General features: G+C 39.8%; 1 protein-coding gene across 1 annotated transcript; it reads right to left on the reverse strand.

Moving 5' to 3' along the window:
- Positions 1–3479: 3479 nt before the first annotated feature.
- LOC135226251 (mucin-2-like) lies at positions 3480–11806 on the reverse strand. Its single transcript, XM_064265690.1, has 8 exons — positions 11718–11806; positions 9579–9649; positions 7330–7690; positions 6806–6894; positions 6322–6537; positions 5382–5988; positions 4252–5295; positions 3480–4072 (listed from the first exon to the last, which is right to left on the reverse strand). The coding sequence occupies exons 1-8, from the start codon at positions 11767–11769 to the stop codon at positions 3480–3482; spliced, it is 3033 nt and encodes a 1010-aa protein (XP_064121760.1). The 5' UTR covers positions 11770–11806.
- Between the last annotated feature and the right edge of the window lie 10823 nt (positions 11807–22629).

The raw sequence follows: 22629 nt of genomic DNA on the forward strand, positions 1-22629 counted from the left end.
CAAAGAATTATCCGCCTACTCTTAACTGAAATTTAGTAATGCTTTAATTAAAAGTAATCGAGATCTTTATGAATATTGTCTGCTCTAGAATATTCTCCTAACAACAAAGAGAGAGAGAGAGAGAGAGAGAGAGAGAGAGAGAGAGAGAGAGAGAGAGAGAGAGACTCAACTCAATAAGAATGCCTCAAAACCAAATGATTCATGGGCTACTCGCAGTCGCAGACTGGTTTGAATCATACATTTTTCTAATTTGTTAAGTATCTTATGATGCCTTCCTACCATAGCCTTCATTCCCATAGAAACGCTACAGCAGCCTTATATTTACTCGTCACAGCAATATAATTTATCCCTTTAGTAAATATATTTTCAGTATAGTTCATTGAAAGCAATTTGATAGTTGGTGTAAGGCTGAGACAGTCCTAAGATTTGGCCATCCACGCATGTATGTGTATGTGATCTTGCTTATAAGTGTACAGTCCACTTTATACATATACATTATACATCGAGGAGTTGAAAGTTTCAACTTGAAACTAGTATATTAATAACAAGGTAGCCTACCCTATTTCCAACAGATACGGGTAGAAAACCATTTGCAATAAGAAATTGACGTGTAGGCCCATGCCCTGTCATTGTCTCAAAATATAAGAATTTGATGTGTAGGCCTATCCCCTGTCATTGCCTCAAAATATAAGAATTTGACGTGTAGGCCTATGCCCTATCATTGACTCAAAATATATGAATTTCACGTGTAGGCCTATGCCCTGTCAGTCTCAAAATATAGGATTTTGACGTGTAGGCCCATGCCCTGTCATTGCCTCAAAATATAAGAATTTGACGTGTAGGCCTATGCCCTGTCATTGTCTCAGAATATAAGAATTTGATGTGTAGGCCTAAGCCCTGTCATTGACACAAAAGGTATTTCAACAAAATCTGTAGACTCCCACTACTGTTTATTTATCTCATCCTCACTGGTAGCTAATAGATAGATAGATATAACTTAATGTGATAACAGATTTGAATTTTGGTAGGAATAATGTAAAATCAGCTGTTGTTACTTATTGGGGCTTGGGGCGTGAGGGGGGCAAGTTGAGTCTTGAGGGGAAAGTTGCCCACCAGCCCCTCCCCCCTAAATGACGCCCCTTACTGAGATAATCAAATTTGCAAACCTACTATTTGTATCAGTACAAAGTTTCAACACAACGATGTATAATACCCTGTGAAATTCAAGTTTCTCTCATTTTATGGCAAATGCACAGGTAACTAAGAGGAAATGCATATAAGGAAGGATGTTTTTGTCTAAATTAATCAAGGGTTATTAGTAGAAAAAGGTCTCCGTGTTGTTACATTTTCCATCTCTTCCTTAACTTTTTCCAGAATGTTCTCTTGCCTTTTTCCAAGATATCTTAAATCTTTCTTGTTACCGTGGCAGTGACATACTTTTCTGAATTATTTTGCCTCTACAGCCAGTCATTACCTAGGCCTGTTTTTGACTGTTCAGTCACCTTGTTTTCCACACTGCTGACGCTCACAAAAACCTATGCTATGTGGTGGAGGTCGGGCGTCTTTTAACCGAGATAAGGAAAGACTTCATTCACTTGGTAAACTGATGCCATGCCCATTATTCATTCTTCAGATTCGTTTATTCAACATAGTCAAGACAGATCTTAGATGATGAATAATTGGAATAGAAGAGAATTGACACTCTTACCGGTCAAAGTTCACTTACCCGATATGAACAGGTAAGGGGAACGGTTCTGTGAGCACTACCACGTTGAAAGATGTTGGGTTAGATTTATTTGTGAATACACCATGCGGTCATCGGAGGACAGTCCCCGTAGGAGAGTAGTTCCGTTAGTGGACCTACCTCATGCGATGTACTGTAGGCATTACTTAAGGTGCTTTGCAACGTTCCTTCGACCCATAGCAAAAACCGCTTTCGTTTCTTTCACTGTACCTCCTTTCATATTCTCTTTCTTCATCTTACTTCCCAACCTCTCCTAACACTTGATTCATAGTGCAACTGCCTTGAGGTTTTCCTCTTGTTACAACTTTCAAACCTTTTACCGTCAATTTCCATTTTAGCGCTGAATGACCTCATATGTCCCAGTGCTTGGCCTTTGGCCTAAATTTTATATTCAACTCAACTCAATCGGAGAACAGCAGTACCTGAGAAAACCTCTGTTACAACGACAGTTGTTCTCATGTCCTGATTTACATAACCAACGGGATCTTTGAATCTGCAGGTTACAGAATATCGTTTTATCTTATTACTTTAAACTTATCATTACGCAGAATTCTTGAAGAAGTCGAGTTTCCTTGGCAATAAATGATTATGCAGTGCTTATTGAACTGTTAATATTTTTTCTTATTTTATTTTTCGGCCACTTAAGTGTCCATTTTGCTGTATTCCTCATCCTACTGCCCTTCATGCAAAGATGATGACTGGCTGACCCACCTGACGTTGCCAAAAGCCTGTACTAATTGAGGTTTACCTTAATGACTCCTCAGTCGGGTGGAGGTGACTCGAACAGAATAGCTCTGCATTGTAATATGAAGACAAAATTTGAAGTCTTTCCAGAGCCCCATCGGCTTCTTTTTCCGTTATTTCCAGTGTCGGACTTTTCCCCTCTTCCTGATGGTTTCTTCCTACTCAGTCGCCCGACTTATGGGAAATTGATGTGGTTCTATATTTCGTTTTCATGCGAAGGGGGAATTTAAAGTGTGACTTCACTTTATGGAAATTCGCCCTCCTTTCCTAGCAGCAATATTTTGTGGAAATGACCGACTGCTAAAAGACAACAAAAACGGTCACATTTTAAGATCACTAGAAATGACCTTGGAACAGTGTCGGCACCTAACAGAGAAAGAAATTTGTTACTGAGGAAAACTGTCATCATTCTAGACTGTTTTTCTCATGCAGTGAATGGTAGGAGAGCTGAAATTGGCAAATTTAAAGTCGGCCGTAATTTGATACATTCTCCTCGAATCAAGAGAATTCTAAAAATGGTGATGTTACTCTGAAATACTAGGAAACACTGAATTCTATTTCAATGACAATACAAAATACGAAATGAAACTGTATCGTGGTTGGTAGATACCAATGTCACATTAACCCACATGTTGTAGCAGTTAGAAAACTAGTCATATCTCTTTTGTTATATTTATTCATAGTACATGGAACCAATCATAAACATTTTCAGCTCTGCTTTTTACAGTTTAATATTGAATGTTCTGTAACATTAGGAGACTACCACATCACTTTACGCAAATGACAAGGCACAAACTGCAATCATAGTGAAAATAAAATTGAAATAACATTCCTCTAGTTATTAATAGACATGGCAATCAAGTTCATAATGGATTGACATGCATCATTACCTCTGCGATGATCATTTTTAGAAAGGCATATTTCCCAAAACAAAACAGCATATATGCTGGCTTCATCTGTAGCTTTTAAGGAGACTAGTAGCTGAAGGTTTTCAAGCTGTATTTGTCGGTTTAGTGGTATGACAAGAATCGACTGTGGTGGTCGACATCATTGAAGACAACGTAGTAGTTGAAGCAGTTGTGGGTGACGTTGTTGTGACTGTTGTAGTCGGCTTCTCAGATGTAGTTTCCGGTTTTGTGGTAGAATCGGTGTGACAAGCCGCTGTGCTGGTGCTCGGAGTAGTGACTGTTGTTGGGACTGCTGATGCTGTGGTTGAAGCTGTTGTTGTTGGGGCTGTTGTTGAAGCTGTGGTTGAAGCTGTTGTTGATGCTGTGGTTGAAGCTGTTGTTGTTGTTGCTGTTGATGTTGTGATTGAAGCTGATGTTGTTGGGGCTGTTGTTGATGCTGTGGTTGAGCCTGTTGTTGTTGTTGCTGTTGATGCTTGTGGTTTGAGCGTTGAGCTGTGGTTGAAGCTTGGAAGCTGTTGATGCGCTGTTGAGGCGTGTGGTTGAAGCTGTGTGGTTGTGTGTTGATGCTGTGGTGAAGATGTGTTGAGCTTGTTGATGCTGTTGGTTGAAAAGCTGTTGATGCTTGGTGTGTTGAGCTGTTGATGCTTGTGTTGAGCTGGTTGCTGCTGTGGTTGAACTGATTAAGTGTTGATGCTTTGGTGGTTGACTGTTGATGCTGTGGTTGAGCTGTTTGATGCTGTGGTTGGACTGTGGGTGGCTGTTGATGCGTGGTTGGAGCTGTTGATTGCGTGGTTGTTGATGCTGTGGTTGGAGCTGTTGATGTCTGTGAATTGATGTTTGCTTATGTGTTGTTGCTGTTGATGCTGGTTGCGTGTTGAGCTGTTTGAGGATGTTGATGCTGTGGTGGCTGTTGATGCTGGTTGCTGTTGATGCTGTGTGAAGCGTTGTTTGATTTGTGTTGTGTTGGATGTGTGCGTTGTTGATGCTGTGTTGAAAGCTTGTTGATGCGTGGTTGCTGTTGATGCTGTTGGTTGAGTGGTTGAATGCTTTGTTTTGTTGAGCTGTTGATGCTTTGTTGGTGCTGTTGATGCTGTGGTTGAAGCTGTTGTTGTTGGAGCTGTTGATGCTGTGGTTGGAGCTGTTGATGCTGTGGTTGAAGCTGTTGATGCGTGTGGTTAAAGCTTGTTTTTTGAAGGCTGTTGATGCTGTGGGTTGGAGCTGTTGATGCCCTGTGTTGGGGCTGTGATGCTGTGGGTTGAAGCTGTTTTGATGCTGTGTTTTGGGAGCTGTTGATGCTGTGATTGGGGCTGTTGATGCTGTGGTTGGAGCTGTTTTGTTGGGGGGTGTTGATGCTGTGTTTGAATTCTGTGATTGCTGTTGTTACAAAGCTAATAGTTGTTGTTGCTGTTGATGCTTGTGGTTGAAGCTGTTGATGCTGTTGGTTGAAGCTGTTTGTTGGAGCTGTTGATGGCTTGTGGTTTGAAGCTGTTGTTGGAGCTGTTGGATGCTGTGGTTTTGGAAGCTGTTGATGCGTGGTTGGAAGCTGTTGAGCTTGTTGTTGAGCTGTTGATGCTGTGGTTGAAGCTGTTGATGCTGTGGTTGAAGCTGTGAGCTGTGGTTGGGCTACGTTGACGCTGTGGTTGGAAGCTGTTGATGCTGTGGTTGGAGCTGTTTGATGCTTGTTGAATCGTTGATGCTGTTGATGCTGTGGTTGGAGCTGTTGATGCTGTGGTTGGAACTGTTGATGCTGTGGTTGGGGCTGTTGATGCTGTGGTTGGAGCTGTTGATGCTGTGCTTTGAAGCTTGTGATGCTTGTTGGTTGGAAGCTGTTGATGCTGTGGGTTGGAGCTGGTTTGGATGCTGTTGGTTTGAAGCTGTTTGTTGTGGGGGGCTGTTGTGCTGTGGTTGAACAGGATTGATGCTGTTGTTAAAGCTGATGTGTTGTTGTTGTTGATGCTTGTGGTTGAAAGGCTGGTTTGGATTGCTGTGGTTGGAGCTGTTGATGCTGTTGGTTGAAAGTCTTGTTGTTTGTGGGGCTGGTTGAATGCCTTGTTGGTTGGAAGGCTGTTGATGCTGGCGTTGAAGCTGTTTGTTGGGTTGGAAAGCTGTTGAATGCTTGGTTTGAAACCTTTTGTTGTTGAAGGCTGGTTGAATGCTGTTGGTTTGAAGCTGTTGATTGCTTGTGGTTGGAGCTGGGTTGATGCTTGTGGTGTTGGAAGCTTTGTTGTTGGGGTTGTTGTTGATGCTGTGGTTGAAGCTTGGTTGAATGCTGTGGTTTGGAGCTTGGTTATGCTGTGGTTGAAAGCTGTTTGTTGTGGGGCTGTTGATTGGCTTGTGGTTGGAGCTGTTGATGCTGTGGTTGAAGCTGTTGATGCTGTGGTTGGAGCTGTTGATGCTGTGGTTGATGCTGTGGTTGGAGCTGTTGATGCTGTGGCTTGGGCTGATTGATGTGATGGGTTGAAGCTGTTGTTGGAGCTGATGATGCTGTATGTGGAATGCTGGTATTGCTTGTGTTGAAGCTGTTGATGCTGTGGTTGGAGCTGTTGATGCTGTGGTTGGAGCTGTTGTTGTGGGGGCTGTTGATGCTGTGGTTGAAGCTGTTGATGCTGTGGTTGAATCTGTTGATGCTGTGTTTAAGCTAATGTTGTTGCGGGATGCTGTGGTTGAAGCTGTTGTTGGAGCTGTTGATGCTGTGGTTGAAGCTGTTGTTGGAGCTGTTGATGCTGTGGTTGGAGCTGTTGATGCTGTGGTTGAAGCTGTTGATGCTTTTTTGAAAAGTGTGTGGATGGGGACTGTGATTGTGCTCTTGTTGTTTGTATAGCTTTGAATTGTCTGTGTTTTTGATGATGTTGTGTTGTTGGGGCTTGTTTTGGATTGGGGGTCGTTGTGTGTTGAAGTGTTGTGGTTGTGTGTTGTTCTTGTGGGTGAAGCTGTTGATGCTGTGGTTGAATCTGTTGATGCTGTTGTTAAAGCTAATGTTGTTGTTGCTGTTGATGCTGTGGTTGAAGCTGTTGATGCTGTGGTTGAAGCTGTTGTTGTTGAAGCTGTTGATGCTGTGGTTGAACCTGTTGTTGTTGAAGCTGTTGATGCTGTGGTTGAAGCTGTTGATGCTGTGGTTGAAGCTGTTGTTGTTGGGGTTGTTGTTGATGCTGTGGTTGAAGCTGTTGATGCTGTGGTTGAAGCTGTTGTTGTGGGGGCTGTTGATGCTGTGGTTGAAGCTGTTGATGCTGTGGTTGAAGCTGTTGTTGTTGAAGCTGTTGATGCTGTGGTTGAAGCTGTGTGCGTGGTGAAGCTGTGTTGTTGAGCTGTGATGCTGGTTGAAGCTGTTGATGCTGTGGTTGAAGCGTTGTTGTTGTTGTTGTTGGTTGAAGCTGTGAATTGACTGTTGGTTGAGCTGTGTTGTGATGTGTGTTGATGCTGTGGTTGAAGACGATGAGCTAGTGGTGGTTGGCTGGGTAGTTGTCGTGGTTGTTGTTGTTGTTGTAGTTGTCGTTACTGCTGGAAAACACGAAGGTGTCTTAAATATCCAAAATAAGACTATGATATATATATATATATATATATATATATATATATATATATTATATATACATATACATTGTGTGTGTATTTATATTGTTGCTAATTCTTCCCTAAGCTCCAATAAATTCTGTTTCCAGTTTTGACTGGAGATTAATGAGTAAATTCAAAAGAAGATTAACACAAGGATTTACTTTCTAGTTTCTTTTCACAGACGGCATAAATATTTGCTGCATTCTTAGTAATTTTGATTTCTGACCATAAATAACACTGGTAAATTTAATGCCATCCTGTATTTTAACTATAAGAATCCAAAGCTTTATTCGTCGGTCAATTTCTGTTTATTATATGCAACATAATCAATTTGCACAAGGGCAGCCGAACGGAAAAATGCACAGCAGAGGATTTACTTACTTGCGCAATTGCATCCTGTTACTGTTCGGGGTTCAAGATAACTCGCTCCAGTCGTAACTTTCACACAGACGAGTCTGACGCAGTTTTCGTCAATTCTGGCGACTATGGCTCCGCCCCAAACTAATTTGTCGTTGAACTGGCACTGGTTGCTCGACTGCCTCAACACGACCATGGACTCGGGAGAGATAGGACTCACGTCAATGGCTCGAGGCACAGACCCATACATTTGCTCCACAAAAACTTCCTTCTTTCTTGCTGGAGTACAAGTGCAGCCACTTAAAGGAAGAAGTTCTATCTGTGGGCCAGCTGCATACCATTTGCATTTCACTTCAGCACAGTTCCCGGGAAGAGACTGGATTGTCTGTTGAAGAAAGGGTTTGATTTTTCAGTATTCCAAATTTTTTATTATTCATATTTCTCCAAAAGAAACCGTTTTTTTTTTTTTTACCAAATTCCATTTAATATTTTAAAGTTCTTCGTATGTCTTCGAAAGTTACTTCCATAAAGATTCACGAAGTTACAATGATCCTTCCACTCTGCATTCATAATTGCCTTTCCTCTGTGTAAAATCTGCTGGCTATTTTTACCAGATACATATGTAATTGTATAGCCACAATGGCCTCTTAACTTCTCAAATTCTTTGGTCTTTTTCTGAATACGCTTAAGCCTCGAGATTTCAGAAGTTAAGAGGGTTTTGTGGCTATGACAATTACACACACACATAATGCATGTATGTATACATAATGTTAACATGTGTGTGTGCGTGCGTGTGTGTGTGTAAACAAGGAAATGATGTAACAATGCTTTTGTTTTGGGGCTTTGACAGGCAATGCGGCACTTCGGAGGCCTAAAGACACCCAATAAACGAGTACAAAAAACAATGTTTGAAGCTTGAAACTTTTTTAGCTTTGTTTGTATTCCTGGTAACTGTGCAAATTCAATTTAATTTATCTACAAACAATGCAGATGCAAAGTTAATGCTGACTGGGTCTTGTCAGTGAATTTACAGGTAACGGTGCTCACTACAGGAGAAATGTTGCTACCTTAGCTGTTTGCTCATCGAATGGGTTTTATTAAAAAAAATAAAGGTTGGACTTGGAAGAGAAGCTTCAGAGACTGGAATAATAATGGAAGCTTGACAGATTTGGAATCGGCAAAAGCTCGCAAATTAGAATACATTCACATTTCTACGAATATAGTATACGAGATACATCTAAGAAAAACTGCCATAATGAGGACAGGGTGTGCACAGAGGAGAAAGGATTAATGAGGTTGAGTTTTTCACTCTCTAGGAATATTGACATCAAACACAGGTTTTCTCAAGTTAGAAAGTCGAGACACACTAAAATAAGTAAATCAGGCTGAATAAGATTTGGAATTTTTGGAGTGAAATTACGTACAATAGTAAGATTATACACAAGTACAGTGCGATGTATGTTGGTATAGTACAGACATGAATCGTGGTGTGAAAATGAAAAGTTGCTGTTGATGTAGATTAGAGAATGAAGGCTTAGTTGGAAGAAAGTGTTACGGGTCAAGCAACAGGGCAGAATGAGAAATTATACCAAAAGGAAAATGACGAAGTTCCTTATGTAGACGAGAGAGTGGTGAAAGAAAGATGAAGGTTGCTTGGCTGTGGAGCTACTAGGAGCAAAGAGTGTGAGAGTTTCGCCTGGGCTCCTGAGGGCACCAGAAGGCAAAAAGGCCCAGGCCTACTGCAACTGCAGTGAGAACTGGGACAGGGATCAGGAGATTTGTGGAAGATTAAGCGTAGATGAAACATGATTGGCGGAAATTCATAGAGGCCCTCTGTGCCATACGCCCTACGTACGTATGTGTGTGTTGGCATGAGATTTATTAGGTATGATAAATTCCCATAACTGAAATAACGATTGCTTATAGTAAATTTACGGAGAGAAAAAAAAAAAACAAATGAATTACAAATAACACTAGATTTTCGAACAGCAATTAAAGATATTCGAGCTTTCTAAAAGTGGCCATGTTATTCGTTTTGGAGATATAATAATCGTCAGTTTGATCTAAGTCTATTTTTCCTTCGATAGTCTCTAAGTTATTTGACGTTGGGATTTAACTTAAGATTTGAAATGTGCATGTCGCAATTCTATCAAACTGAAGTAACGAAAATGAGCACTCGTAAGGAGTTTGAAGCCAGCGAAAACAATATGGAAGTAGTTTTAGAAGCAATATCATAACTACAATGAAGGCGCTCTCTTTGTTATTGTACTTGCCTGTCCTCCCCAGTAGATTTTGCCATTGTATTCGCAAGTGTTTGCACGCAGATGAGCTGCCCAGGTCCATTCTGCAAAGAATAGTATATGGTACTCAGGAAATTTGACGGATGCAGAGTCATTGACATGTGATTTCTAATAATCGTGTAGTTCAAACGCAATCGAAACTGTTTCATTTTTCGCTTACTCGGTGAGTAAGCCTACAAACCACTTTGTTGTTGGGCGGGGCCTGGGCTAGGGGTAGGAAAGCCTAAAAAATTCCGAAAAAAGGTGTTTTGCACAAAGTTAAATATACAGGAATTTTAGGACATGATATTTATGGTTTATTTATTGGAATGAAAATGTAAAATATAATATGCATGTTAAACAGTACACAATAATGATTTCTAATAAAATATGTCATATTCTAATTTGCGTTGGCGAAACAACGCTCTATTTGACAGCAGATTTTAGCACGCGCCCCAAGTGAGCTGGAGGTCGGATCGTTCCTTGTTACTATGCTAACTGACAGGAAGCTAGGAAGTCATGGATGAAACAGAACACTACAGAAAGAAGCCAGCGATCAATTTTCGTCTTGAAAACTTCTTCCCTTCAGGTGGCGTCGTTATTTCTTTTCGCCTTTGCTTCATAGTACTATTAGCGATATGGTCGCGCATCCTCCCCAGGAGCCCTTAAGGAATGCTTCATGCGAGGCCACCTTCCATTCGAAATCAACATTGCCCAGAGTCTTCGTTTCGGTTGCTGCTTCTTCAGTTGTTCATCCAAGCCGCGCGCTCTCGGTGCTTTCCCTCTCCTGTAACCCAACTCTTCCTTAATTCTTTACATTTTCTCGTTCTGTTTCCTTTTTTAATTTGGTATGAGGTTTATCCTCCTGTTGCATTCAATTTCCCACAAATTTTTTCGTCCTTTTGTTCCAATTTCCTCCAACCTTATCTACTTATTCTCTTTTACCCGTAACTTTCCTCTATATTTTATGTTGTTACCTATGGTTTTTTTCCTTTTCTTCTTCTTCTTCTTCTTCCTGTTCTTTCCGGTATTCTATGACCTTTCTCTGGTTCTCCTTATCCTCAGATCTTCCTTTTTTATTGCTTTCCATTTCCTGTCTTTTCTATTCTTGTTGTCATCAGTTCCCATGATCTTATTTTCCTGTTATTGTTTCATATGGCCATCTCTTCCTTCTTTTCTATTTTATTTAACCTTTCTCTTCCTCTAACTCTTCTATCCTTTATTTAATTGTCGTATACCCTTTCTTTTTCTGTTTTCAGTTCCCTGTAACTTTTCTCTTTCCTTATTTTTCAGTTCCAATAACCCTTTTCTTCCTGTCAATTTCAGTTTCCTATGCTTTTCTCCTTATGTTTTCAGTTTTCTAGAAGATTTTTCTTGTTTCCATTTTCATATAGCCGTATTCCTTCTGTTGTTCTCAGTTTCCTAACCATTATCCATCCATATGGCTTCTAATAATCTCATCCTGACCCTAGAACCCCTTTCCTCCTATTGCCATTCTTTTCTTTTCTCAATGGTTCCTGGTCCCTATAACTTTCTAATAGCGTCGCTAGGTTTACTGTTTCTTCTGTAACCTTGTCACACTCTCTGTTCTCTCCATTTTCCCTGTAACCTTTCCAGTTAAAAAGTCTGTGTTGGGACTACTGTTGCTAATATAACATCACTATCCTACTCTCTTTCATTATTTTTCTTTATTTGCTAGCTAAGATAGGGTACCAGATTGTGACCGTCACGTTTGCTAATATTTGATATGCCAGATAACTTTTTAGATTGAAAGCGGAGGGACAAAGGCTTTGGAAATCGTGAGAAAAGATTAAATCAAATCCCGATATAGCTGTGAGGCGGAGGGGTTATTCTCTACATAAAAATAAGGTAGAATAAGAAATAGTATTATGGAAATTGGCAACGGGTAGGGAAGGACGAATGGATAATTTAGTTTTATACACGCAGGGCGCTATCTGACAACATTTTTCGACCTAAAATAATGAGCTTGAGTACACTTAGGTATTGGAATCCCTAAGAACGAACCCTCAAGGGTAATTTAGCCAATTCCTTATAATCACTGCATGATGACAACTATCGAGCGTGCTACCTTTTCACGTGCGAGTAGTAAAAAGAAGAAGAGAGACAATGTACCTGCAAATGCTAGACTAACGAGGATGGCGAAGGTAGGACCTGCTGCAGCCATGGTGAACCTGAGAGTGGCGAAGCTTTGCGACTTTCTGTTTTTATATTTTCGTGGCGTTTGTAGTGTCGTCTTCGCGAAAAAGCACCTCAAATTGGATAAGATAAGTAATGAACAGAATTCACTTGTACAAACAGGAACCGCTCATACAGTTGAAAAAGGTCTGAAGCACGCGTAATGAGGTTCACTGAAAAGAGGAAAGTGCCACGGAGAAAATTGCTTTTAAATTGACATCTTTCTGGCCGAGTCGACAAAATAGTTTACACAAATAACTTGCATATCTTTACACTGACAGTGGTCAAAGAAATTACCTAACCGGGTTAAACGGTAAGTCTACATCACATTTTTGCTGCCATCGCGGTCTTTCTGTTCGTATTTCCAAAATTAATTTATTACAGTACAGGGTTTCCAAGGGTGTTTTTTGCATTTTTTTTTCAGATTAAACAGAAATTTGACAGTTAAGTAAGTGCTTAGTGATACTGGATCGAATGTATACTTCCAAGAAAAGTTACAGATATTTACGTGCACCAACAAAGCTACAATGTTTGAAATCGTGTTTCACTCAGCCAGTGTGACAAGTCACCTAAGAAATTAATTGTCATGGGCCTCCAGTCTGTTCTGTTTCTAGGTTCACATCTCTACGTACAATAAAAAGGAAAAAAAATGGCTGAAATCATTTTCAGCAACTGTGACTCATTTTGGAAGTCACATTTGCTGAAAATTATATCAGCATTGTTTTCCTTTTTATTGTACATAGAGATGTGAACCTAAGAAACAGAGCAGATTGGACGCCCATGACAGTTAACTTCTTAGGTGACATGTCACACTGGCGAAAAAATGAACCCATACTTCCTTATTCATGTGCTGGGTGAAACACGATTTCAAACATTGTAGCTTTAATTGTTGGTGGACGTAAATTTCAGTAAACTTTTCTGGGAAGCATATATTCCATCCAATAGCACTGGGCACTAAATTAACGGTCAAATTTCTGTTTACTCTGAAAAATATAACATAATGCAAAAAACGCCCTTGGAAACCCTGTACTGTAATACATTAATTTTATCAAAGTAGCTATGCTTGGATTATAAAATGAGAAAATAATTGTCAAATAGTCTATGAAGCAAATATTTTACTATGGCCATAAAAGAAATTACCATTATCCATTCAAAACTGGGATTCAAAACAAATTAGTGTGCAGAGAGGGTCAAGAGTCTAGATTTGATAACAAAGTATGTAGACTAAATATTGCACGGCGTCGAGAAGACGAATTGCATCCCATGGCATTAAACTGGATAAAGATATGATTTCGAAACGGATGCCTTATTAAAAGTTAGATCTTCAGAGCGAGACGTTCATTAAAGAAGTCAAGAAAATTTGAAGATTTGTGTAGCAATGAATATACGCCGTCTTGAAAAGGACTCTTCTTTTTTTCTGTGAACTCATTCTTGAATATTTTCACTGCAACTAATACTGTTATTCTCTCTCTCGCTAACCTTGTGGTTTCTCATGTCATTTCAGGATGTCGAGGCCATAGAGTTATCTAGTCACTTAGGACAGAAGCTTGCTGGAATTTGCATAATAATCTTTGTCATCTCTGCTTGAACATTGGATGCCATGTGTCACCGTGGAAGCACACCAGATGTAACCAGGAAAGGTGAACATTCTAGCTTTTATTTATTTCTCTTGGTTTTACTTCTTTTACAGATGCTCCAAAACAAGTTTTGACACTTCTAGCTCCTCTGGTGTTTCCCATCTGTAACTTCTGTTAAAGATGCTCCAAAAAAGTTTTGACATTCTGTTATTGTGGCTTGCAACCTTGCCACACGTCCATGTATTGAATGGGACGAAGGGTGAAGAAATGAAACTGTAGGTTCTTAAAATTTCATATATTGACAGCTACAGCGATGTGAAGGCGGGAGGAAGTTCCGTGCTTCACTCCTCAGTGACCACAGGACAGGAACGGATTAATGCATCGTATATATGGCGGGAAACAATAGCGGTGTTGCCGCATATAAATGCAATGGTGCCACGATGCGTAATGAAACAAGTGGTCTTACAATAAGTACAGTGCAAATGGTAAAAGGACAAATGCAAATTAATGATAATGTAAATGATGCAAAGTAAATGAAGTAAACTTAATTCTCTGAATTAATAATATACATGTGTGCATTTCATCTGTATGCAATGCAATCGTAATGGCATTTGATATCTATACAACTTCTAGCTCCTCTGGTGTTTCCCGTCTGTAACTTCTGTTACAGATGCTCCAAAAAAGTTTTGACTGTCCCGTCTGTAACTTATGTTACAGATAGTCCAAAACAGGTTTTGACGATTCTAGCTCCTCTGGTGTTTCCCGTCTGTAACTAATGTTACGGATGCTCCAAAAATGTTTTGACGCTTCTAGCTCCTCTGGTGTTTCCCGTCTGTAACTTTTGTTACAGATGTTCCAAAACAGGTTTTGACGATACTAGGTGCTCTGGTGTTCCCCATCTGTAACATCTATTGCAAATGCTTCAAAAAAGTTTTGACGCTTCTCGCTCGTCTAGTGCTTCCCGTCTGTACTTTTGTTATAGATGTTCTTTGAAAAAGGTGACCATTTTAATCCATCCAGCCTCTTTTATAACTTGTATTATAGAAATAGTGCTCACCTTCTGAAATATATTCTCTCTCATCATATTATAGATTCTGCGCGATTTGATCAACTGGTGCTCTCATTTACTAGTTTACTCGTAATTATCAGTCCTTTCTCTCTCAGAAACTTTGGTCATTCATTTACTTTTGTTCTTGACACCTCTTAGGCTTTTAACAGAATCGGGTTACAGCTGTTAGCCAAGGTCCAGCATGTGACCCCTGTCTTTACCTTGTAAACTTAATTCAGATTTCTTATCTAATTAGTAGCGTTCTGAGGGTACTACATCTGCCTTTTTCATTATCTCTAGTAGATTTGTTTGTTGACCTATTTTGTCTGACATTTTATATTTAGTTTTGTTCATGACTGTGTTTACTATTTACCTCTTGCCCTACCCGCTCATGCGAACATTTCCCTATTCTTCGGAAATCATAATACCCCTTAACTCCTTCCCTCTTGAACCATCTTCGTTTCTCGGAAAAGGAATTGATTAATGTAGATCTGAATGGCAGTTTCAAATGGGCAGGAAAAACTTGTTTAATTCCAATACTTTCAGTATCAATTTCCTTTCCGTTTTTTTTTTTTTACCTATTTATAAACATTCTAGAACCTCGGAGATTGGAAGTTTTAGAAGCAAATAGCGACATCATGGTCATAGGTAAGGTGATGTGTGTACTTCTGATCTGTACACAGATTTTGAAGGTTTTCGTAGTCTTTGTCTTTAATTGTGTGGGAGGTTATTTTCATTCAAGATTCTTCTTGACTGAGTTCAGTTAAATGTCTTATTTCTAAAGCACGGTCGAGCTATTAATTACATTCAGCGCAGGCTCATTTCATCTCTTGTGTAAGATTTTTGGCCTCTGCTCTTTCTGTAAATAAAATTTTGGAAATTGTTCTTAAAGGTTTATGCTGCCTCCACTTTCTCGGCCTCATGGTTCATGACGTCATGCTTTGTAATCCTATAGACCAGGGGTTCATAACCTTTTGATGACTCCAGACCCCCAATGAATTGCCCAATATGGTTCCGTACCCCTTTTGCTTAAGTCCACTTAAGTCCTACTTGTTGACAACATATCTTCATATACTTAGTTTAATACATACTTTAGGTATGAATAGCTAGGAATAGAACATACAAGGAAATCTAAAGTATTTAGAATTTTATATAGGTACTTATTTACAAAATATACCCATGTATACATTGGCACATTAAAATAAAATATATATCAATATCCAGAGATCAAGACCCATACCCCCAGCATCTGGTTCTCATACCCCCAAGGGGTATGGATACCCCCTGTCAAGAACCCCTACTATAGACCCTTTGGTGAAGTTATGAACTCGACGGTCAACTGTTTCTTGAGTAAAGAAATCTCCACTTTTCGAGTTATTTCCTAAAGAATTCAACCTCTTTCTTATTTAAAGGTGAATTTGTTCTCGCTTAAGGAAGAAATCCAATTAAAGCCATTCTTGAAGAACGTAAGCTTGATTCGAACAGCCACACCTGTCGTGGTCTGTGGCCACGAAAAATACTGAGGTTTGCTTCTTCGTCTAATGAAGAGCCAGCAAACACAGCTGTTATGAACTTGGACAGGTTACTAAAGGGGCATAGGAAAATTGGAAGGATACCATTTCGAGGAAAATGTTGCAGATTTCAAGTAAAAGTAAGGATTATTATTATTATTATTATTATTATTGATAGTGTGCCCATACCATAAAAAATTATGATAATATAAGTCTGTAACGTAGTTCGCTGGTCGTAAGCTCTGTTTATATTTCCATGACCTTTGCATCTTCATTTTTATTAGTTTTCTAAAAACAAAAATATTGTGACGGCTTTGTCACCCGTCCGCACTTTTCCTGTTCGCCCTCGGATCTTCTACTGAGGCTAAAGGACTGCAAATTGGCATGTTGATCATCCATCCTCCAATCATCAAACATACCAAATTGCAGCCCTCTAACCTCAGCAGTTTTATTTTTATTCAAGATCAAAGTTAGCCATGATCGGGGTTCTGGCAACGCAACAACACAGGCCACCATGGCCGGCTGGACGCGTCCTGGGCCGTGGCTCATTCTGTGTTATACCGAGACCACTGAAAGACAGATTTATTTTCGGTGGCCTTCATTACACGCTGAACAGAAAACTCGATTACGCCTAAGAGACTTCAGCGCATTTTTTCCTTGTTTACTGGTATATCTCGCTGATAGGCCATTTTAAGTACAATCGGGGCAGTAGTCTACGGGTAGTCATCTCCGCGCTTCGACTTACACGAGCACGAGCAGGGCAAAATCATTCTGCCCACCTGGTAGGCAGACTAGTGGTAAGATGAGAGGGGCCCTGGCGGTGGTGGATATTACACGATTGAAAAAATTATAACATAATATGACTGCATCCTTTTTATATAGGCCTATCATAGTTTCACCAACCACATCAGTAATTGAAGTCATAGGATTAGTACAAAATAATTGTGCTGTTATGTTACAGTTACTTCTTGCCTAATAAATAACTTTCGAGTTAAAGAAATGGATGAATTGAAAATATATGAACATTCTGGCAGGTTTTTTAAAGCGATTTTTTGTCAAAGACTTTTAATTCATTGTATATAATACTTATTTTTATTATTGTCATTACTATTATTATTACTCATTTCGAAGATAAGCTCTATCCACGTGGAACAAGTCAACAGGAGCCATTGATTTGAAATTCAAGCTTCCAAAGTATACCATGTTCATCTGAAAGAAGTAACAGTCGGTAATAGTAAATACAGAAGGGAGAGATCACTTATCAGAAATAAAAAAAAATTAGCAAATAAATAAATAGATAAAGAAATAAATAAATAAAAATGCAAGTTAATAAAAGAATACAATAAGAATTGCTTTAGGGCAGTAATGCCTTGCACTTTCGCTTGACGGTCCGTAAGGAAGATCACCCATTAAGACCGATTTTATCAGCTATTGGAACTGCCAACTATAATACAGCTAATGTCTTGTTCCCGTCCTTTCGCCGTTAACTACAAATAAGTATAACTTAAGGGTCAAAGGCTGACGTGTTAGATTAGCTCTTTGAGCGCTTGCGATATTAGTAATAACGTAAATGACTATTAATAGCTGATTTTTCACTGCTGACTTGTTTTTAATGTTCATATTATCCTACGTATTGGATGCTGAACTCAGAATTATGGTCAAATAATCGTTGTAATTCGCATAAATTGATTTTAGGCGGAAGTTAATTCACATTCTTCAATTTTTATTGACATGAAATTTTAGGTGAGGTTATTGACGATGAGATGATTCTGTGTGTATTCATTCCTTAGATTGATATAAATTAGTCCATTTTGATTTGTGTCTGTTCTTTTTAGTGTTTAGTATTTAAACTCTATGCGGTACGCGTCCTTTATCATTTTCTTTCATATTCCGTTTTGTCAGTCTGATACCGGGGCTCAGCTGTAACCTCCCAGTTTCTAAGTATATTGCGCAAGTGAATCGTTTCGTTGGGGTTTCTGAATTCTTTTGTTTGTGAAGCTCTCTTATGACTAATGTTGATTATTAAAGTAACCTTAGGTTTTCACTGACACACTGGGCGCATCGCAAGAACGACAGTGTCGAATACCGAAGATCTCATTTCTATTAGATGACAGGAAATAGTTTTCATAAGTTTAAAGGATTTTTAAATATATTTTCATTAGATCTTGCTCCTGTTGGAGTTTAGTGTTTCTATCTATATACAAATTGATTAAACTTTTTTTCCTTTTTTTTCTCTCTCTCCCTCTTCCCCAGTATCTTGGTGTTGCTTTGATGACTGATGACACTGGGGTGCCATACGTTTTGTAAGTTTCAGTTAATTAATTTCATCTTTCTGACAGAAGTGAATGTTATTATCATTACTATTGTTGCTGTTGTTTTCTTTTGTCTATCACAGTCATCCTATTCGACTGGGTGGTTTTATAGAGTGGGGTTCCTCGTCGCATCCCGGCTCCTTTGGAGTCTATCACTTTCCTTACTATGTGCGCTGTTTCCAGGAGCACACATTTCTGCACGAGTCCTGGGGCTACTTCAGGGATCGTTCCTATTCTCCCTATGATTATGGGTACAATTTCCACTGGCATATCCCATATCCTTCTTATTTCTATTTTCAGGTCTTGATACTTATCAATTTCTTCTTTCTCATCTACTCTGGTGTCCCATGGTATTGCGACATCAGTGGGTGATACTTTCTTCTTGGTTTTGTAAACCAACGTCATGTGTGGTCTATTTGCACGTATCACCCTATCTGTTCTGATACCATAGCCCCAGATGATCTTTGCCTGATTGTTTTCTATCACTCCTTCAGGTTGGTGCTCGTACCACTTATTACTGCAAGGTAGCTGATGTTTGTTGCACAGGCTCTAGTGGAGGGCTTTGGCCACTGAATCGTGCCTCTTTTTGTACTGGTGCTGTGCAAGTGCCGGACATTCGCTTGCTATGTGGCTTTGGTCTCATTTTTCATATTGCACTTCCTACATATGGGAGAGATGTTAATTCCATCTATTGATCTTTGGACATATCTGGTTCTTAGGGCCTGATCTTGTGCCGCTGTTATTATTCCTTCTGTTTCCTTCTTGAGTTCTCCCCTCTGAAGCCATTGCCATGTATCATCGCTGGCCAGTGCTTTAGTTTGTTTCATATACTGTTCGCGCATTGGTTTGTTGTGACAGTCTTCCAATCTGTTAGCCATTCTCCTGTCTTTGTATATTTCTGGGTCTTCGTCTACTTTTATCATTCCTTCCCATGCACTCTTCAGCCACTCGTTCTCACTGGTTTTCAGATATTGCCCCAGAGCTCTGCTCTCGATGTTGACGCAGCCATCTATGGTTAGTAGTCCTTTCCCGCCTTCCTTATGTGTTATGTATAGTTTGTCTGTATTTGCTCTTGGGTGTGGTGCTGTGTGTATTGTCATGTGTTTCCTAGTTTTCTGGTCTATACTGCGGAGTTCAGCCTTTGTTCACTCCACTACTTATGCGCTGTACTATCTGATTACTGGTACCTACTGCCCATGTGTTTAGGGCTTTCATCATATTTCTGGCGTTGAGTTTTGACTTTAATATCGCCCTAAGTTTCTGCATATATTCTTTCCTGATCATTTCTTTCATCTTTTGTTATTTTATATGCTCTTCTATTATTCCCAGGTATGTGTATCCTTTTTCATATACCTATGTGTTTGATGCTATTCCCATCTGGTAGCTTTATCCCTTCAGTCCTTGTCACTTTGCTTTTTTTTTGTTAGCTGCCCTATTCAATGCGTGCATAATTCACCAATTTCTTCCAGACTCCCTACTCTTAGTTCACTTGATACCTTTAATCAAAAACAAGCTAAAGGATGCAGCTGACCCTGGCAATTACTGGCCGATTGCGATCACAACGATCGCGTCGAAGATACTTGAGTCGGTTCTTCTAGTGAGACTTTTCCCCTTTCTACACACCACTGACAACCTGTTCAGATTTAAAGCAAACCACTCAACCGACACCTGCATCTACATACTGCAAGAATTGCTGAACTATTACCTATCATCAGCCTCTCCTGTTTTCCTATGTTTTGTGGATGTAAGAAAAGCATTTGACAGAGTAAACTACCTGAAGCTCTTCCTGAAGCTGCATAAAAGAGGCACACCCCTATATTTAATTGGCATTTTATATTACTGGTTCTCCACACAGAAATTCTGTGTCAAATGGGGTAACATATTGTCGCACACCTCTCGCTCCCTAAACGGGCTTCGGCGAGGGGGCATTCTCTCTCCATGCCTGTTTGATACGTACACAGATGCCTTGAATGTCAAACTGAACTCACTCCCAATCGGAATGAACTGTCAATGAAACAACTATAAACAACCTGTGTTACGCCGGCGATATGGTTTTCTGATTTCCCCATCAGTGCAAGGTCTACAACGACTCGTCGACACTTGCCGCAGTGTGATTTGATATCTTATACAACGAAACCAAGACCCAGTGCATGTCGCTGCTCCCTAGATCGCTTAAGCAAATTGCAGAACCACAAATTTTCCTCGGAAATCATCGGCTGGAATTCATGCACGAATTTCCGTATTTGGGTCACATTATCACAGACGACCTAAGACATAGAACAGAGGCGTCGTAAACTATGTGCAACTGGCAACATGATTGCAAGGAGGTTTGCCTTCTGTCACCGAGACTTGAAACTGCTGCTCTTCCGCTCGTATTGCTACAGCATCTATGGGTGTTCCTTGTGGACGAACTACACCAGGGAGACTATGAGACGTATCAGTGTTGTTCATAATGACATTTTGAGACGCCTCACAAACACTCCTCGTTACCACTCCGCCACACAGATGTTCACAGAAAACCACCTGGATAATTTGAAAATCATTGTAAGGCGAACAATGTCCAATCTGATCACCCGACTGCAAAACAGCAGCAATTCGCTCATTCAAAGTAACCTAAGTAGTGAAGCAAGAAGATCTAAATTGTGTGGAAGATGGGAAAATGAGGGGTTTGTTCCCTCAATGACTTAATCTCTGTTTTTGCAAATGCCATCTGCAGAATCTGTCACTATTATTGTATTGCTATGATTATTGTCATTGCTGGTATTTTCCTTTTTTCATTATTACTGTGATTATAATCAATATACTTTTTACATTCAATTTTTAACTATTCTCAATCTTAGTACGGGTATGACCATTATTTTGACTACCTTCTTTTATACTACCTCAGTAAATATGGATAGCGTCGATTAATCATTGTTTTTTTTGTATCATGTTATCTTATGTATCTAGTAGACTGTATGTTATTGTCTATTCTTTGTATGAAGCCTTGAGCTGAAAATAATAATAATAATAATTATTATTATTATTATTATTATTATTATTATTATTATTATTATTATTATTATTATTATTATTATTATTATTATGAGAATTATATTAACCTAGGCAGTTTTCTATTCCAAACTCCATTCTGATGACCCCAGATACAGTCCTTACAGTCTGGATTAGGGTATCTATTTCCTTGATGCTCTTACCCTACAGCTTTACGTCGTCCATGAACTTCAGATGGTTAATTCTGTTGCCTCCTTTCTCGAGTTGGTAACCAGCATCCATCTTCTGCGGTACTTATGTCGTGTAGTCCAGCGGCTTAGTGATGAAATTGTGCATTTTTTGCTACAAGCATGAAATTTTGCACAGAGGTGCCTTTTGATACCCTAGAAAGATAGATATGGAGACATTTGACAAAATTGGTTAAACCATTTTTTCGGCCATTTTGAAAAATGGCCGCCATAATTGTAAATTTCGTCTATCTTTGCTTGTTTTAGGCAACTGTCTTGAGAAATGTTTTTGGGGTCAAGGAATTCATTAAAACATATGAAAACACTCTAGGTCTCCTATTTTTGAAATTACTTGAAATCAGATTTATCAAATTAAATTAGCTTATTGAAAATTCTGTTTCTAAGATAGGTTTGTGAGGTATAGACAAAGAGGCAGGTAAATCGGTACTAAATTTATTACAGGTACTAAAGGTTTATAAGTACAGTGTGCGGACAGATATGTAGTGCCTGACCCACAAGAGAGAGAAAACTGGGTCTGAGCGAGCCAATTTGTGTTTTCTCATAGACATACACACATAGATAATATGTGAATTATACATTGGCAGAAAGGCCGGAGAATGTTCTACAGAATGGTATAAGGAACAATGCAGCTATGATGATTATACACAATATATACAGGAAAAACCATTGTCCTTACAAATACTCCCCCCACAGCCGCTAACCCCCCCCCCCCCCGAGACAATAATTATGTAATAATAATTGGAGGGCAATATGGGGTCAGGATGTCTAATCGCAATAGTATGCTGGAGGGCAGAGGTGGCCCCGAGTTCATGAGACCAGCTGTCGTCTGGGGGGTGGGAGGGCTCTCGACCTCTGAGTCCTTCGGAGGGCTGGGTGACAGGATTCCTCCCCTGGACCGGGTCCTGGGGGTTTCGACTGTTGTCTGTGGGCGGCCACGGCTCTGTTTGGGGACCTCAGGAAACCCGGGAAGTGTTCTGCTTTGTGTGGGCACCCTAGGACGTCTGCTGGGTTCCTCTTAGGTGTCGTCCTCGTTCATCAGGAATGTGGGCTTCAGCCTATTGACGAAGACTCAATCCTCGCGACCATGTATGAGGATGAGGTATGCCTTGTCCTTGAGGCGGAGGACATGGTAGGGGCCTCGATAGGGGCCTCGGTAGGGTCT

The sequence above is a fragment of the Macrobrachium nipponense genome, chromosome 14, assembly GCF_015104395.2.
Source record: "Macrobrachium nipponense isolate FS-2020 chromosome 14, ASM1510439v2, whole genome shotgun sequence".
NCBI classification, from domain to species: Eukaryota; Metazoa; Arthropoda; class Malacostraca; order Decapoda; family Palaemonidae; genus Macrobrachium; species Macrobrachium nipponense.